The sequence below is a fragment of the Oryx dammah genome, unplaced genomic scaffold (genome assembly GCF_014754425.2).
Source record: "Oryx dammah isolate SB20612 unplaced genomic scaffold, SCBI_Odam_1.1 HiC_scaffold_26, whole genome shotgun sequence".
Lineage (NCBI taxonomy): Eukaryota > Metazoa > Chordata > Mammalia > Artiodactyla > Bovidae > Oryx > Oryx dammah.
The window spans coordinates 47,800,784-47,819,482 of record NW_024070210.1 but is presented as its reverse complement, the minus strand read 5'-3'; the positions used below and the strand labels follow the sequence as shown (position 1 = coordinate 47,819,482).

The 18,699-nt window shown below is 38.0% G+C and overlaps 1 protein-coding gene across 4 annotated transcripts in view; it reads left to right on the top strand.

Moving 5' to 3' along the window:
- Window positions 1-18,699, top strand: part of DNAAF4 (dynein axonemal assembly factor 4) — a 68,342-nt gene that overhangs the window by 22,922 nt on the left and 26,721 nt on the right. For all 4 annotated transcript variants that reach the window (XM_040226579.1, XM_040226578.1, XM_040226577.1 and 1 more), the window contains exon 4: window positions 12,396-12,627. In XM_040226579.1, coding sequence (XP_040082513.1) covers window positions 12,396-12,627 — 232 coding nt within the window. The remainder of the gene's footprint in view (window positions 1-12,395; window positions 12,628-18,699) is intronic.

Below are 18,699 nucleotides of genomic sequence, written 5' to 3'. Positions count from 1 at the left end.
CCAAAGAAATCCCAGGGCTGATCTCCTTCAGAATGGACTGGTTGGATCTCCTTGTAGTCCAAGGGACTCTCAAGAGTCTTCTCCAACACCACAGTTCAAAAGCAGCAATTCTTCGGCACTCAGCTTTCTTCACAGTCCAACTCTCACGTCCATACATGACCACTGGAAAAACCATAGCCTTGACTAGATGGACCTTTGTGGGCAAAGTAATGTCTCTGCTTTTGAATATGCTATCTAGGTTGATCATAACTTTTCTTCCAAGGAGTAAGTGTCTTTTAATTTCATGGCTGCAATCACCATCTGCAGTGATTTTGGAGCCCAAAAAAATAAAGTCTGACACTGTTTCCACTGTTTCCCCATCTATTTGCCATGAAGTGATGGGACCAGATGCCATGTTCTTCGTTTTCTGAATGTTGAGCTTTAAGCCAGCTTTTTCACTCTCCACTTTTACTTTCATCAAGAGGCTTTTGAGTTCCTCTTCACTTTCTGCCCTAAGGGTGGTGTCATCTGCATATCTGAGGTTATTGATATTTCTCCAGGCAATCTTGATTCTAGCTTGTGCTTCTTCCAGCCCAGAGTTTCTCATGATGTACTAGTTGAGTTGTTAGTGGCAATGGCACCCCAGCCCAGTACTCTTGCCTGGAAGATCCAATGGACGGAGGAGCCTGGTGGGCTGCAGTCCATGGGGTCGCTAAGAGTTGGACAGGACTGAGCGACTTCACTTTCACTTTTCACTTTCATGCATTGGAGAAGGAAATGGCAACCCACTCCAGTGTTCTTGCCTGGAGAATCCCAGGGACGGGGGAGCCTGGTGGGCTGCCATCTATGGGGTCGCACAGAGTCGGACACGACTGAAGCGACTTAGCAGCAGCAGCAGCAGTATATGTATTATGGAAAAGAGATGGTTGATGTAGGGTCATGTATTCGTAATACTGATTAGGGTGTTTGTTAGCTTTGAAAAGAACAGAGTGTGGAAGAATAAATACTTTCGTTTCGGAAAGAAATTGAAAGAATTTAAGATGTTGATGGTTCCCATCATCTCAACGGCAAGGTCTTTTGAACCAGAAGTAGCTTAGTTCAGTAGGACACCTCCAAAAAGAAATTGTTTGCAAAAGTCCGTTATAAGAGATGAATAAGGTTACTGTTGAGCAGCAAGGATAAGGTAAAGAGTAGGGTACAAGAGTAAGATATTAACGAATTTCCATTAGTCAAAATCTGGTTTAAAAAACCTAATTTTACTTCTGTTCCTCCATTCTGTCAGTTTTGCTCCTTGAAGCTGAAGGCTAGATTAATAGAAGCAGTTTAGCATATATAACATTAACTATATCAGTACTGTGTCTCTGTGTAGTAAACCTGAGTACTGACTTCAGGATGATTTCTTCAACAGTAAGCCAAAGCTGGATCTTTAAAAGATACCAGCAAATCATGATAAGACTGTAAAGTCATATAGGGTAAGACCAAAGCATTTTCTATCAAGTAATAACTTTTATTCAAAGACAGATAGAGCTAACACTTTAGTAAGAGTTTACTCTTATCTTTGTGTGCTTAGTCACTAAGTTGTGTGTGACTCTTTGTGAGCCCCTGGACTGGGCTTCTCTGTCCCTGGGATTTTCCAGGCAAGAATACTACAGTGGATTGCCATTTCCTCCTCCAGGGGATCTTCCTGACCCAGGGGTCAAACTGGCATCTCCTGCGTCTTCCGTATAGGCAGGCAGATTCTTTACCACTGAACCACCTGGGAAGCCATCCTTATCTACACATGGAGTTTCCAAGGCACTTACAAATTCTTATGCTTTGTATGAAAGTCCAGATTTGACTTTAGTTAAGTAAACTGAAAGGTAGAATCCCTACGTCCAAATTTGCTGGTGAGTTAAATAATTTCCTCTCAGGTTTTCTGAGTTTGACTTTTCACTTTGTGATTTATTTAGCTTTTGGTTCTTCTTACAGCTCTCACTGATGTCTTTGGGCCACCTTTGGCCTATCTGAAAATCTGCCAAAGAGAAAAGACAATGTCCTAGTCTGCTTGGGTTGCCATAACAGGCCAACAGCAAAAACACAGACTGTGCAGCTTAAGTAATAGAAATTTATTTTTACAGTCTGGAAGCTGGGAAGTTCAGTATCTGGCTTCAGGTCAATTCATTTTCTGATGAGGCCTCTCTTTCTGGCTTGCAGCTGGCTGTGTCCCTACATGATAGACACAGAGAGAGTGTCACTTCTTATAAAGACAATAATCCTAGTGAATCAAGGCTCTACCCTTATCACCTCATTTAATATTAACTTCCTCCTTGTAATTGTAAGCCTTATCTCCAAATATTGTTTCATTGAGTGAGTGTTAGGGTTTCAACACAAATTTGGGGGAACATGATTCAGTTTTTAGGGAGAAGAGAACTGAAATGAAAATCAATTTTATTATGTTTTAGCTGAATACATCTCACACACTAGTAAAGTAATGCTGAAAATTCTGCAAGCCAGGCTTCAGCAGTACGTGAACCGTGAACTTCAGATGTTCAAGCTGCTTTTAGAAAAGGCAGAGGAACCAGAGATCAAATTGCCAGCATCCGCTGGATCATTGAAAAAGCAAGAGACTTCCAGAAAAACGTATATTTCTGCTTTATTGACTATGCCAAAGCCTTTGACTGTGTGGATCACAATAAACTATGGGAATACCAGACCACCTGACCTGCCTCTTGAGAAACCTATATGCAGGTCAGGAAGCAAGAGTTAGAACTGGACACGGAACAACAGACTGGTTCCAAATAGGAAAAGGAGTACGTCACAGCTGTATATTGTCACCCTGCTTATTTAACTTCTATGCAGAGTACATCATGAGAAACGCTGGGCTGGAAGAAGCACAAGCTAGAATCAAGATTGCCTGGAGAAATATCAATAACCTCAGATATGCAGATGACACCACCCTTAGGGCAGAAAGTGAAGAGGAACTAAAAAGCCTCTTGATGAAAGTGAAAGAGGAGAGTGAAAAAGTTGGCTTAAAGCTCAACATTCAGAAAACGAAGAACATGGCATCTGGTCCCATCACTTCATGGCAGATAGATGGGGAAGCAGTGGAAACAGTGTCAGACTTTATTTTTTTGGGCTCCAAAATCACTGCAGATGGTGATTGCAGCCATGAAATTAAAAGACACTTACTCCTTGGAAGAAAAGTTATGATCAACCTAGATAGCATATTCAAAAGCAGAGATATTACTTTGCCCACAAAGGTCCATCTAGTCAAGGCTATGGTTTTTCCAGTGGTCATGTATGGACGTGAGAGTTGGACTGTGAAGAAAGCTGAGTGCCGAAGAATTGCTGCTTTTGAACTGTGGTGTTGGAGAAGACTCTTGAGAGTCCCTTGGACTGCAAGGAGATCCAACCAGTCCATTCTGAAGGAGATCAGCCCTGGGATTTCTTTGGAAGGAATGATGCTAAAGCTGAAATTCCAGTACTTTGGCCACCTCATGCGAAGAATTGACTCATTGGAAAAGACCCTGATGTTGGGAGGGATCGGGAAGAGGAGGAGAACTGGATGACAGAGGATGAGATGGCTGGATGGCATCACTGACTCGATGGACATGAGTTTGAGTGAACTCTGGGAGATGGTGATGGACAGGGAGCCCTGGCATGCTGCAGTTCATGGGGTTGGAGTCGGACATGACTGAGCGACTGAATTGAGCTGAACACATAGTTATATCATTCTAAACACCAGATTATGTTTTCTACAGAAATAGCTAAATAATTTCAGAAATTTATAGAAATTTTACGCTATATGAAACTTCAGGTTGGATTAATACATCACTTTTCCTAGCTCATTGTTAGAATGATATATAGCTCCATGTGAAAGATATTGGGTGAAAAAATAACACACAGCCTAAAAATTGAGAGTTATGTTTTTACTAAGGACCCAGCTGAGGACTGTAGCCCTGGAAACAGCGTCTCAGATAGCTCTGGGGAACTGTCCCACAGAGGTGAAGAAGGACCTGGGATATAGAAGGGTTTTTGTTGAAAAAACAAACAAGCAAAAACCATGTAGCTGAACATCAAAAGATTACTGCTTGTCACAAGAAACAGACATCTCAAGTTAATGTTTTCAGTGCTTTTCTGTATATGGGAAGATGCTCGATAATGTGCTTATTGAAATATTCCTTTGAAATGCTTCTTAACTGTCTAGGGCCAGTATCCTGCACCACTGGTGCGTCTGCAGTTGACTGATGGCTTGATGGTGGACAACATAGTTCATTACCAGAGCGACAGGCAGTGTTCTTTGTTGATAATAAAGCTTAAAGCTTAAAGATACTCTTAGGCATTTTTGCATGTTTTTTTTCCCCATTAGTGCCCTTGACATATTAAGCAGTTATTTTAAATTCCATGCCTAATAATTCTTACATCTGTGTTATATCTGAGACTGGTTCTGATTGTTGCTTGTCTCTCTGCAACGTGTTTTTACTTACTTTTTGGCATGCCTTACAATTTTGTTGTTGAACACTAGTCATATTGTATCAGGTAATAGAAACTAAGGTTAATACGACTTTAGTGAGTAAATTTATTTACTTTAACAGGATTTGGGGTTATGTTTAATGTTAGCTGTGTTAGCTGTACAGGTATAGGTATTAGAGGCTTCAAATTCCTCTAATTTTTTTTTTTTTTAACTGGGTTTTTTTTTTTCCAGTTCTTTTTTGAACCTTGGATTTTCGGCATCTCTATCTACTCATCCTCAGAGAGAGCCTTTGTCATACAGCTCTTTTCTTCTGTGATCCAGTGTCATTATCCTGGAACCTGGTTGATGTGGTAGTAAACTGTAAGGGAGTGGAAATATTCTATCGTCTTTCCATCAAATCCCAGTCTTTTCATGGGTCTGTATCTTGGTTGTGTGATCTTTTCACACATATTCTTCCAGTGATACAGCTTTTCTCCCCTGGCTGCATTGTTCCTGTCTGTTTTCCTGAAGCCTGGCAGCTGTGTTGTTTTTTTTTTTCTCCCTTCAGGTGGGATAGGAAGTCTGGGGAGGACAGGCGTGGGAAGAATCCCCTTCTCCCTGCGCAGATAAGGGACTTTAGCTCTGACAGGTTGCTTTTCTTTCTGACAGGAGAGTCGATCGTTGTTATGGAGAATGCTTTGGGTATTTTTGTATTTCACAATGATTATTTTTTAAAATTCTTTTTTTAAGGATAATTGCTCTACAGTATTGTATGGCTTCTGCCATATAACAATGTGAATCAGCCAGAAGTACACATATGTCCCTTCCCCCTGAACCTCCTCCCACCCCCCATACCATCCCACCCCTCTCGGTTGTCACAGAGTACTGTGTTGAGCTTCCTGTGTTATATGTCAGCTTCCCGTTAGCTATGTGTTTCATTGATACATATGATACGGTGTATGTTGTAATGCTACTCTCTCAATTCGTCCACCCTCTCCTCCCCCCTGCCTCACTGTGTCCAAAATCTCTGAGTTTGCATCTCTTTTCCTGCCCTGCAAATAGGTTCATCAGTACCATTTTTCCAGATTCCATATATATGCATTAACATGCGATATTTTTCTTTTTTTGACTTACTTCACACTGTATAGCAGGCTCTCAAAGATTATTCTTCCCCATCTTCTGCCAGAGTTCTTATTCAGATCTTAGTCATGGTAATCTAGTGGGGTTTCTGATGGTAAAGCTCACAAAAATAGTGTTACCCTCTAAGACTGGCTCCCCAGAGTTTCTCACTGCTGTGCTGGGCCACACTCAGACTCCAGCATTTTGTCAAAGTTACTGTTTAAGTGTTTTTGCCAGTTTATAGCTCCAGTTGCTTCTGGAAAAGACAAGCAGATCTTTGTGTCTTTTCTGGACACACTTGTCTCTCTGGGTTTCAGAGTACCAGTTTTCTCTGTGACTTACTTCTCTGATGGGTCCCAAAAGCTTCGTCTTTAGTGTGTCCATCTAAAGGACACACTTTAACCTGTCAGAATGGAAGCTGGAGCTCCTTTGTTCACCTTTTAGCTTTACACATATATGTGTGTATGTGTGTGTGTGTATACATACTCTATATAAACATAATTTTTATGATATGAATATAAATTTTAGGTTATTCAAGTTTTTAATGGTTGCCATATGCACCTTTAGCTTATCACAGTCATGATCTTCTTCAGTTTAACACTGACTCAGTTCCAGTAAAATATAGCAAGTTTGCCTTTTACTGCTTTGTTTTCTTTCTTTATTTTGGGGCTATTATTGCCATTCATGAATAGGTATATGTATATGAATTTTATAAATAAAAATGTGTTATAATTTTACTTTTAAAATTATTGGGTTTTTTTAAAATTTCAAGTTTTCAAAGAGAAGAAAAGCAAATACTGTGTTTTAAAAATTTTTAATGGATAAAACATAAATAACATAAAATTTACCATTTTAACTATTTATAGTTCAGTCACATTACATACATTCACATTGTGTTGCCACCATCACCAACCATCCATTTTTAGAGTTTTTTTTATTTTCCCAAACTGAAACTCTGTACCCATTAAATAATAACTTCCCATTCCCCACTTCCCTAAGCCCCTAGCAACCAGCATTTTATTTTGTCTCTGTGAATTTGACTCCTCTAGGTATCTCATGTAAGTGGAATCATACTGTATTTGTCCTTTTGTGCCTGGCTTATTTTACTTAGTATAATGTCTTCAGGGTTCACCTACTTTTTAGCATGTGTCAGAATTTTCTTCCTTTTTAATTCTGAAAAATGTTCTGTTATTATGTGTATACCACACTTTGTTTATCCATTTGAATTGTCTTTTATGCTTACCCATATATTTACCATTTCCCGTATTCTTCATTCCCACTTACAGATCTGAGTTGGTGTTTAGTACCATTTCCTTTCAGCCTGAAGAATCTTCTTTAGTATATCTTACTGGGCAAGTCTGTGACAAATAGTTTCTCTCAGTTTTCATTTATCTTGGATTGTGCTTATTTCGTTTTCATTTATGAAGAATGGTTTTGCAGAATCTAGTACTTGCAGGATCTAGTACTTTGCAGGATCTACTCTAGTAATTTCTGTCTGTCTGTGCTTTGAACAACAGATCTTTCGAGCTGCTTTCTGACTTCCATTGTTTCTAATGAAGAATCAGCCTTTAATTGTATTATTACTCCTCTGTACATGATGAGGAGTCCTTTTTTTTTCTCTGTTTTAAAGATTTTCCAGTTTTTGTTTGGTCTTTGGGTTAACTTAGTAGTTTGACTAAGTTTTATGTAGGTGTATCTCTTTGCATTTATTTTACTCTAGGTTGAAATTCTCTGAAAAGTGTAATGATCTCATCAGATTTGAGAAGTTTTTGGTAATTATTTCTTGATGTATTTTTAGTTGGAAACTACACATTTTAGTGGTTGGTGGCTTAGTCACTAAGTTGTGTCCAACGCTTGGTACCCCATGGACTATCTGTCGCCCACCAGGCTCCTCTGTCCATGGGATTTCCCAGGCAAGAATGCTGGAGTGGGTTGCCATTTTCTTCTGTAGGGGATCTTCCCAACCCGGGGATCAAACAGAGGTCTCCTGCATTGCAGGCAATCTCTTGCATTGCAGGTGGATTCTTTATGGACAGAGACACTAGGAAAGACATTTTTGTAGATTATAATAATTCTGAGTTCTAAAAAATTATTGATTGATTGATAGTTGTTTAGTTTTTAATAACTTGCCTGGATTTTAACTGTGGAGTCACTCTGGACTCACTTGTGGTAAACAACTGCTGATGTTTCTGCTGAGTTTTCTCATTCTTATTTTTAATTTCTTATGTTTTTTTCTTTAAGTGTCTTCCCTGTGTCTGCATAGCTACTTGTTAGCTAATGACTTGGGCACAGGTCATAAATACGTTCAGCTTGAAAGGCTTCCACCCCTGTGCTGACAGGTCTGTATGTGGATTTGGGAATACATTCAAAGTTAGAGCAAGTTCTCAAATATCCCTTGGTTTTGTTTTATGCCAGGCTTCCTCAAGTATCCCCCAGTAATGCGTCACTTTCTGTTTAACCAGGGGTGTATGGTGAGTTTATTACAGACCTTCCATGGCTCTCTAATTTACATGCTCGCTCTTTTAATTTTCTGACTAGTCAAGCACTTACCCTAACCAGGGCTTCAACCTCAGACCTCAGCTGCAGATTTCCCCTTTTCGTTCCCAACCAAATTTACTATTCTCTAGCAAAGCCACAGGTTTTCACTACCCCACCCTGAAATGAGTCCACTGTTTTTGCTAACAAAGCTCCTGGGGTTTTTGTTGTTGTTGTTAGTTTCATGTTAGTAAAAATGTTGGTCTTGTCATCCTGGCTGGAGCAAGTGGTTGGAAGAAATCTTAGGCAGAAGGGCAGAGCCTCTCACAGCTTTTAACCTGTGACTTTAGCAGTTTCTCTGGAATCAACACTTATCAATTTGCAGGCTACCTTTGGTTAGTTCCCACTGCCTTGAATTGATTGTTTTTGATAAATTTGTCTAGTTTTATACTTAATCTTTATGGATGAAAATTGCCAACCTCTTCATTCTTCCATAAAACCTGCATGTTTTCTGCTGTGGATGAATTTCACATTTACTTATTACCAAACTTCCTAAGAGTTCTGTTGGTATTTTGATTAGATTTAAATTGACTTATAAATTAATTTGCAGAATATCAACATATTTAAGACATTGAGGTTTTCTTCCAGGAATGTGGCATTTATCTCTATTTATTCAGACTTGCATTTTATATTCCTCAGCAAAATTATATAGCTTTCATATAGGGCTGGCTCATATTTTGCTAAGCTTATTTGCAGCATTATAAAAGCTTTTATGGCAATTACTAATGAAATGACCTTTTTGTTGTATTTTCTGATTGTTGCCAGTTTGTAGGAAAGTTAGTTTTTATGAGTTTGTGTAAGTTGATCCTGTATGTGATTGCCTCCTTGAAATCTTTTCATTCTAATGTGTTGTGCTTAGTCACTCAGTCGTGTCCAACTCTTTGTGACCCCATGAACTGTAGCCCACCAGGCTCCTCTGTCCGTGGGGACTCTCCAGGCAAGAATACTGGAGTGGGTTCCCAAGCCCTCCTCCAGGGGATCTTCCCAACCCAGGGATAGAACCCAGGTCTCCTGCATTGGAGGCAGATTCTTTACTGTCTGAGTCATCAGGGAAGCCCAAGAATACTGACTGGAGTGGGTAGCCTGTCCCTTCTCCAGCGGATCTTCCCTACCCAGGAATTGAACTGGGGTGTCCTGCATTGCAGGTGGTTTCTTTACCAGCTGAGCTACCAGGGAATCCCTTACATTCTAATAGTTTGTCAATTTATTATTTGTATTCTTTTAGGTAGTCTATGATATTATTTGCAAATAATGATAGTTCTATCTCTGTATAATCTATGTTTGTAGTTCTTAAAGTTTTTAATTTTAAAAATGTATTTATTGTAAAAATTCTGTAGTGTAGGTTATGCCCTCCAGGAAAATAGTAAAACAGTAGTCATTATTGGCCTTAGAGACTTTACTGGAAATATTTCTAATGCTTCATCATAAAGTATGATATTGTGTAACTCCTTTTATTGATCTAAAAAATATTTTTTTCAGTATAAACTAGTATATTGGCATGTACTGAAATCATATTATTTTTTTCTTTTGAGTGCCTAATATCATAAATAAGAAACACCATATTTGATCAAGATGTATTATAGTTTTAATATTTTCCTTGATTCAGTTTCCTAGTATTTTATTATTTCTGCATTTTAATTCATAAATGAGATTGGTTTATAAAGAACATTGCCTTGATAAACTAGAGATTCATTCCAGATTGAAATAATTATAGGTTTCCCTTTCTTCAGGAATTTGTATTAGAAGCTGCTCATTATTCAGTTACTTACATTTGCTGTCTATATTAAACTCATATTCCAGACTATATGGTATCCTTTTTTGAGCAATACAAAGGACTTAAAATCCAGTTCTTCATGTAAGGTGATTATTTTTCTAGCTTTCTGAATTTTTCTGTTACGACACATTCCTCCTTTAAATGGTATGTTCCCCTGATTGCATTTTGTAAAAAATAAGACCTTGAAGGATTATTTAATGTGTGTCAGTCTCTTGTTTCTTTGCTGTATATAGTCTCCCTTTTTTCTTTATCATAATCATAAGGTATTACCTTCTTCACGTTCTTCTTTTCATTCCAGTTCATTCTGTGACCTGTTTGTTGATGCCTTTTGTAATTCTTCCTCTTCCTCATTAATCCCTGAGGACTACCTTTATGTTTGTGATACAGCCTATTATATTTATATGTACATATGGATGTGTGGCTGCCCACACACATATTTCCCTTAACTACATCTTGGCATAATAGAACTTGTTACTTTTGGTTGTAAGAACAGTCTTGTTTTTGGTAAATTAGACCTAGTTTGTGCATTTGTAAAACTTTTAAAAATTTACTCTGCCCAACAGGGATTGTGAGGGGTGAAGGTGTTCTGACTCTTCACACTTTTTCCTCCCACGTGTTGGAGCAGAGAGGAAGGAGGGGAAAAAAGGCAAATATATTACTAAATTAGGGGAAGTTGTCATCATCCTTTAGGTTGTGGCTACCTATAGCTAACACTGACTGTTCATCATGACCTGTTGTGAGGCCTTCAAATGCTGGTTCACTGTCCTGTGCAGATTTGTCCTGGTCCAACCTGTTGACAGCTCACCGCAGCTCTCTGAACTTAGGACATGTAGTTAGCATCTTGTGTGCTTAATTTAGGTCTTAGAAGCAATTCTGGGATTGCAAGAAGCTTCTGTTAGTAATCTATGAAATTTATTTTAATGTCAGTGTTTCACAGTTTAATAGGAAAAAAAATTAGTCTCTAGAGGACAGTATTAACTCATGCAAATATTTCTTTGATACTTCACAGTTTTCATACTTGTAGTTTTAATTCCATATCCTAAAATAATTCAGTCTTTTATAAATTTCTTCCCAGCATATCATTCTACAGTTGTGTCAGATGTCCTATTTAAATGTAAATTCATTTAAATTTACATCAATGAAACTTAAATAAAATGAACAGTTCAGGCCCTCAGTCACGCTAGCTACATTTTCAGTGCTTCATTAGCCACAAGTGGCTAGTGGCTAATGTAATGGGTAGTACAGAACATTACTACCTCTGATAAAAGTTCTGTTAGACACTGCTTCTCTAGAGGATAGAGGTGAGAAATACTTGTTACCATAGGAAAGTTAGAAAAGTGGAGTTAACCATATATACTAATCAGTTACTCTGTTACACAGATTTTTTTTCTCTTGACCATATGAAGTTTGTGAAAGGGAGAAAAGTTTGCACACAACTGAGCAATGTATTGCTTTCAGATTCATCTGATATTTAGCTTTTCATGTGGAAATTTCAAATAACTGCTGCTGCAAACATAGTTGGGAGAAGGAATGGCAACCCACTCCAGTTCTCTTGCCTGGACAATCCCATGGACGGAGGAGCCTGGTGAGCTGCAGTCCATGGGGTCACAAAGAGTGGGACACGACTGAGCGACTTCACTTTCACTTTCATGCGTTGGAGAAGGAAATGGCAACCCACTCCAGTGTCCTCGCCTGGAGAATCCCAGGGCCGGGGGAGCCTGGTGGGCTGCCGTCTGTGGGGTCGCACAGAGTCGGCCACGACTGAAGCGACTCAGCAGCAGCAGCAGACATAGTTTACAGCAGGATTCAGAGTTCAAACACTTCCACCCACCAGAGACGGACTCCCTACTTCCTGCTTTCTGTATCCCTTCTTATTATGCCCTCATTCCTCAGATGAAGGTCAGTGCAACTTCAGTCCTAAGACAGGAAAGACTGGCATTTTTGAAAGCCAAATGTTTGCATATACATGTTTGTGTATATGTAAGGGTTTTGAGACAAATGACTTAACTTTCAGAATAACAAATTTTTCTTGTGTTTTTTTTTAACCAAACTCTTACATATCATCTAATTGAATGTATGCCTATATTTTACATACAAGTAAACTGAGGCTAGGGAAAGTGACTGCCCAAGAACATATCAATGTATGTGTGTTAGTCACTCAGTCAGGTCCGACCCTGTGACCACATGGACTGTAGCCTGCCAGACTCCTCTGTCCATGGAATTCTCCAGGCAGGAAGACTGGAGCGGGTTGCCATTCTCTTCTCCAGGGGATCTTCCTGACCCAGGGCTCAAACCTGGGTTTTCTGTGTTGCAGGCAGATTCTTTACCATCTGGGCTACCAGGGAAACAGATACGTGTTCAGTGACACCCAGATTGTTGAGCATTCTACTAAATCATTTGCCTTTCCTATTTTAATTATTTATTCATTGCTAACTATTGCTGGAGTTTTAATGACAAGTGTTTAGAGGTGAAAGTAACTAATTATAATGAATTTCTTATTTTTAAAATGTTGCCTTTTATATGTTTTAAAGGATTTGGTAATTTTAATTTTTACAGATTGAAGAAGAAGAGAGGAAAAAAATAGAAGATATGAAAGAAAATGAACGGATAAAAGCAACTAAAGAATTGGAAGCCTGGAAAGAATGTCAAAGAAAAGCTGAAGAACTTAAAATAATTCAGAGAGAAGAAAAATTATATCATCAAGAAAAGCAAATGGAAGAAGAGAGAAAAAAATTAAAACATAAATGTCTTACTGGGAATTCAGCATCTAAAAATTTTGCCACAAAAGGTATGGTGATTAACAGTTTCTGGGAAAGTGAGTCATGTTAGTGAAGTATGTATGTCATTGTGTGTGTGTGTGTGAGTATATGATGTACTACAATACAGAGAATAAGGTAAAAGACTTACTTCTTCCAGAAAGTAATTAAGTTTTCATAATAAAATGAGCAAAGATTCAATATTGTTTTTACTCACGTGCTTTCTTTAGACTTTTAGGCAAGTGTTATATTAATTATGTGTTTAACTCAGGTACAGTAAGACTTGGAGTGAATTAGCAGTACCAGGAACATTCATTTATTTCTTTAGCGATAAGAAACTAGGAATTTCATTAAAAGGTCTTTTATTCATGTAACTCAGGAAAGCAAGTACTAATAAGCAGATTTAGTTGTAAACAGATAAGAACTCTTCTGGCTTTTGATTCTGGTATTTTCAAAAATAAGTGAGAGGACATTTTTCTTTATTGAAAACTAAAAGTTTGTTTTTATCTGACATTAGAGTATTAAACTTTGTTTTGGGCTTATTTATGTTTACAAAATGAAACATTTTGTAGTAAAATCTTACACAATAGTGACTTCATATTTCTTGGGTGATTACTGTATGTCAGGTAATTGTATTGATTGTTATCACTGATTTCTCACAATAGCACTTGGAGTAAGTGCTGTTATTCTTTTTTGCTTTATTTTGTTATTCTTATTTTAAAGGAAAAACATGTTTTGAAAGGATAAACAACTACCCAATAAGCAAACCTGTAGGATTTGAACCCAGATCTGTCTGATTCTGAAACCTGTGTTCTTTTCAAAGGCTATATGTCTTTACTACTATAACAGTGAGATCTAGCATGTTAAAAAGTCATTTATAGTGAATATTAAGCAATAGCCATTATTAAATTTATATATTTTTCATGGTTTAATATTGACATACCAGTTAACTACTATGCTATCTCCTTTAATACCATTTCAGCAAAATATTGATATAGCTAGAGAATTTGAAAACATTTCCTTCCAAATTTCAAATACTGCTAGACAAATTGATTGTTTTTAAATACTGTTGGAACCCAAACATACTTTTATAGGTATGAGATATCCTGAAGATGCTTAGAAAAAATTCATCCATGGATATAAGGGAAATTAAACATGGTAGAGGGAAAAAATACATGTCACCTTTTTTTTTTTACTCTAGAAGTCTTCCCCCGCTCCCTTATTTCAGTTGTGTCATTACAGATGCCTGACAAATGTGGTTACTTTCTTCCATCTTGTTCATTCATTTAACAGATGTTTTTTTTACTGCATGTCACTTCTGTGCTAAGAGTTATGGAATATATATTTATGACTAAACATATGGCCAGTGCCTTCAAGGAACGTATACTGTTGTAGATACAGGAACATATACTGTTGTAGATACAAACCAGTTAGCTGGGATTTGTACATAACCACTTTAAAAAAATTCACAAACATCTCATTGGTCAATAAAGTTAGACCTCTTGAAGTGGGAAACTTGGCCACTCCTAAAAAATCTAATACTACTGTTTCAATGTCACTGTTAACTAAAAATACTCAATTGATAGCATTTTTAACTATAGGAAGCATATTGTATTATTTTCCCCAGAAACATTCTTTAGACAAGCTACTTTTGTAGTATATATAGAATACAGATGGCGTGGCAGGTACTGTAGCTTGCCTACTCACTGTGTACTCTCCTTTTCACTGATAGAATCATGACTTGGGGGTGGGGAACAGAAGAAATGTGTCCAGCTAAAAAAACTTAACTCTGGGAAATTTGACTATTGGTTGGATATTTGAAGAAATTAATGAATAATTATATTTTTTCTTTACATGTGATAATGATACTATAGTTAGATTTATAAAGTCCTCATCTTGTAGAGGTGACTACTGAAATATTTATTGATTAAAAAATACAGTGTCTGAGGTTTGCTTCAAAATAGTGTGGTATGTGAAAGTGGATAGAGGTAATGATGAGTGGTGTTGGCTATGAGTTGATAATTGAAGTCATGTTATGAATGCATGATGGTGATTATTCTTTCGTGTCTACTTTTGTACATATTTGAAATTTTTTATTATAAAATGGAAAAAAGTTAAACATCAGTGAATCATTTTTCCAAGTAATTTTAAATTAGTAAAAAAAAGAAAAAAGGAAAACAAAATTCACCTTCAGCTCCCTCAGACTCTCTTTTAGCCAAGTGACACATGTATGTCACTTGTATATGCATGTCACTTGTATGAAAGAGGAGAGCGAAAAAGTTGACTTAAAGCTCAACATTCAGAAAACGAAGATCATGGCATCTGGTCCCATTACTTCATGGGAAATAGATGGGGAAACAGTGGAAACAGTGTCAGACTTTATTTTTGGGGGCTCCAGAATCACTGCAGATGGTGATTGCAGCCATGAAATTAAAAGACGCTTACTCCTTGGAAGAAAAGTTATGAGCAACCTAGATAGTATATTCAAAAGCAGAGATATTACTTTGCCGACTAAGGTCCATTTAGTCAAGGCTATGGTTTTTCCTGTGGTCATATATGGACGTGAGAGTTGGACTGTGAAGAAGGCTGAGCACTGAAGAATTGATGCTTTTGAACTGTGGTGTTAGAGAAGACTCTTGAGAGTCCCTTGGACTGTGAGGAGATCCAACCAGTCAATTCTGAAGGAGATCAGCCCTGGGATTTCTTTGGAAGAAATGATGCTAAAGCTACTCCAGTACTTTGGCCACCTCGTGCGAAGAGTTGACTCATTGGAAAAAACTCTGATGCTGGGAGGGATTGGGGGCAGGAGGAGAAGGGGATGACAGAGGATGAGATGGCTGGATGGCATCATGGACTTGATGGACGTGAGTCTGAGTGAACTCCGGGAGATGGTGATGAACAGGGAGGCCTGGCGTGCTGCGAATCATGGGGTCGCAAAGAGTCGGACACGACTGAGTGACTGAACTGAACTGTATGTATATGTATGTCACACATACACGTATATATGTATGTACCTCGACACATGTATGTCACTTGTCGTACATATGTATGACATGTAGCCAAGTGACACAGTTCTGACTCTTGAAATAGAAACGTGCTAATGATTTATAGAAAGGTATTACTTTTCCAAGATAAGTGTCCCCCGTTCCTTTTTGCTTGCTTCCTCTTTCCTTTTTCTACCTAAGATGAAGATCTATGCCAGGAAATGAATTAGCTATCGTCTTGAGATCATTAAGAGGTAAGTCATACATTAAGAGTGATGGAACAGGGAAGAAGGAGGAGCTTGCGACATTAAAAACATTGGAGAGCTTATAAATCATGCTGGAGTATCTTTCTTCAAACTTGTTAAGTGAGAAAAACAAACCTATGTATGATTAAACCACTTTAACTGTGTTTGTTATTCACGTATCCTAGAGAATTTTGACTGCTGGAAATGGCTAATGGAAGGCAAGGTTGATTTAGCCTTTGAAAATCATTCAGTATAGTTAACTAAACTAAAGGAAAAATGTGATTATTTCAATATTACAAATAGGCATTTGACAAAATCCAACACCCATTTATAATAAAAATTGCTTAAAAAATTAGGACTAGAAACTTTCTTGATCTGGTAAGGGCCTTCTACACAAAAACCTATAGCAAATACCCTATTTACTGATGAAATAATGGATATTTTGCCCCTGAGGCTGAAGAGTAAGGCAAACATGTCTGTTTTTACTGCTTCATTCAGCATTATACTGGAGGTCCTAACTGCTGCATTAAGACAAGAGGGCACATTGGTGGTTGCCTGAGACCAGGAGCAAAAGGAAGGAATGAATTGCACAGAGATATAGGGGGCTCTTAGAGATGATAGAAATTTTCTGTCTTGATTGTGATTTCGTGAGTATGTACATCTATCAGAACTCATTTAATATGCTTTAAAATAAGTACAGTTATTGTACATGAATTATTTATCAATAAAATTGGAAAAAATGGTTATTATTTTTAAGCACAAAAGCATCAAAGTGTATATGATTTCCCCAAATTCTTATTAGTCCACAGTAGTGCTTAGGGCCAGGCATACTGAGGCTATCCCCCAAGTGGTTTCATTTGAGGGTCCTTGCCTTTATGTCTGTTTTTATAAGGGAAAGTGAAATCAATGAACATTAATTAGTTACCCGACTTTGGGGACTTCCTTGTCTTGTTAGGAAGAGCTTTGTTTAAAAGGGATAAACTCTTGTAAAAGAATGAAACTAGATCACTTTCTAACACCGCACACAAAGATAAACTCAAAATGGATTAAAGACCTAAATGTAAGACCAGAAACTATAAAACTCTTAGAGGAGAACATAGGCAAGACACTCTCCGACATAAACCACAGCAGGATCCTCTATGATCCACCTCCCAGAATTCTGGAAATAAAAGCAAAAATAAACAAATGGGATCTAATTAAAATTAAAAGCTTCTGCACAACAAAGGAAAACATAAGCAAAGTGAAAAGACAGCCTTCCGAATGGGAGAAAATAATAGCAAATGAAGCAACTGACAAACAACTAATCTCAAAAATATACAAGCAACTCCTGCAGCTCAATTCCAGAAAAATAAACGACCCAATCAAAAAATGGGCCAAAGAACTAAATAGACATTTCTCCAAAGAAGACATATGGATGGCCAACAAACACATGAAAAGATGCTCAACATCACTCATTATTAGAGAAATGCAAATCAAAACCACAATGAGGTACCACTTCACACCAGTCAGAATGTCTGCGATCCAAAAATCTGCAAGCAATAAATGCTGGAGAGGATGTGGAAAGAAGGGAACCCTCCTACACTGTTGGTGGGAATGCAAACTAGTACAGCCACTATGGGGAACAGTGTGGAGATTCCTTAAAAAATTGCAAATAGAAATGCCCTATGACCCAGCAATCCCACTGTTGGGCATACACACAGAGGAAACCAGAATTGAAAGAGACACATGTACCCCAATGTTCATTGCAGCACTGTTTATAATAGCCAGGACATGGAAACAACCTAGATGTCCATCAGTAGATGAATGGATAAGAAAGCTGTGGTACATATACACAATGGAGTATTACTCAGCCATTAAAAAGAATACATTTGAATCAGTTCTGATGAGATGGATGAAACTGGAGCCGATTATACAGAGTGAAGTGAGCCAGAAAGAAAAACACCAATACAGTATACTAACACATATATATGGAATTTAGGAAGATGGCAATGATGACCCTGTATGCAGGACAGCAAAAAAGACACAGATGTGTATAGCGGACTTTTGGACTCAGAGGGAGAGGGAGAGGATGTGATGATTTGGGAGAATGGCATTGAAACATGTATAATATCATGTAAGAATCGAAATGCCAGTCTATGTCTGATGCAGGATATGACACGCTTGGGGCTGACGCGCGGAGATGACCCAGAGAGATGTTGTGGGGAGGGGGGTGGGAGGGGGGCTCGGGTGGGAGGGGGGCTCATGTTTGGGAATGCATGTACACCTGTGGTGGATTCATGTCAATCTATGCCAAAACCAATACAGAATTGTAAAGTAAAAATTAAAAATAAATAAATTAATTAAAAAATAAATAAATAAAAGGGATAAACTCTTGAAGTCAGTTACCAGTATCAGCCTGTTGTATTGAACTAATTTTGCGGTGCTGAGCTATCTTATTTGCTAAGCTACTAAAAGCATTGTAGAGGGAAAGATGAGACTTCAGAGCATGTGGATTTTTCCATTTTCAACTTCGTAGAACTAGATACTTCTAAAGGTAGGAGCAAGCGTAAGTCTGGAGAAAATAAGGTTGGTTGAAAGTGTGTTTGCTTACCCGTTCTCCTCCCCTACCACAGCAGACAGCCGGAGGTTTCCTTTTTGTACAGTTGAGGACTCAGTGAGATTCTGCTCTGAAAATACAGAGATTGAGTGAAAGTCTGCATTATGAAAATCTAAATACTGATTCAAGAGATCCCTTCAAGTCCTATACTCTTTGCCATATGCATATATGAGCCCAGTGTACCTGGGATGCAGATTGAACAGTTCCTCTACAGGGAAGCCAAACCTTGCAAAAACCTTGTCATTTTTAATAGCCCAGCCAATTCACCATGCTGAAGCT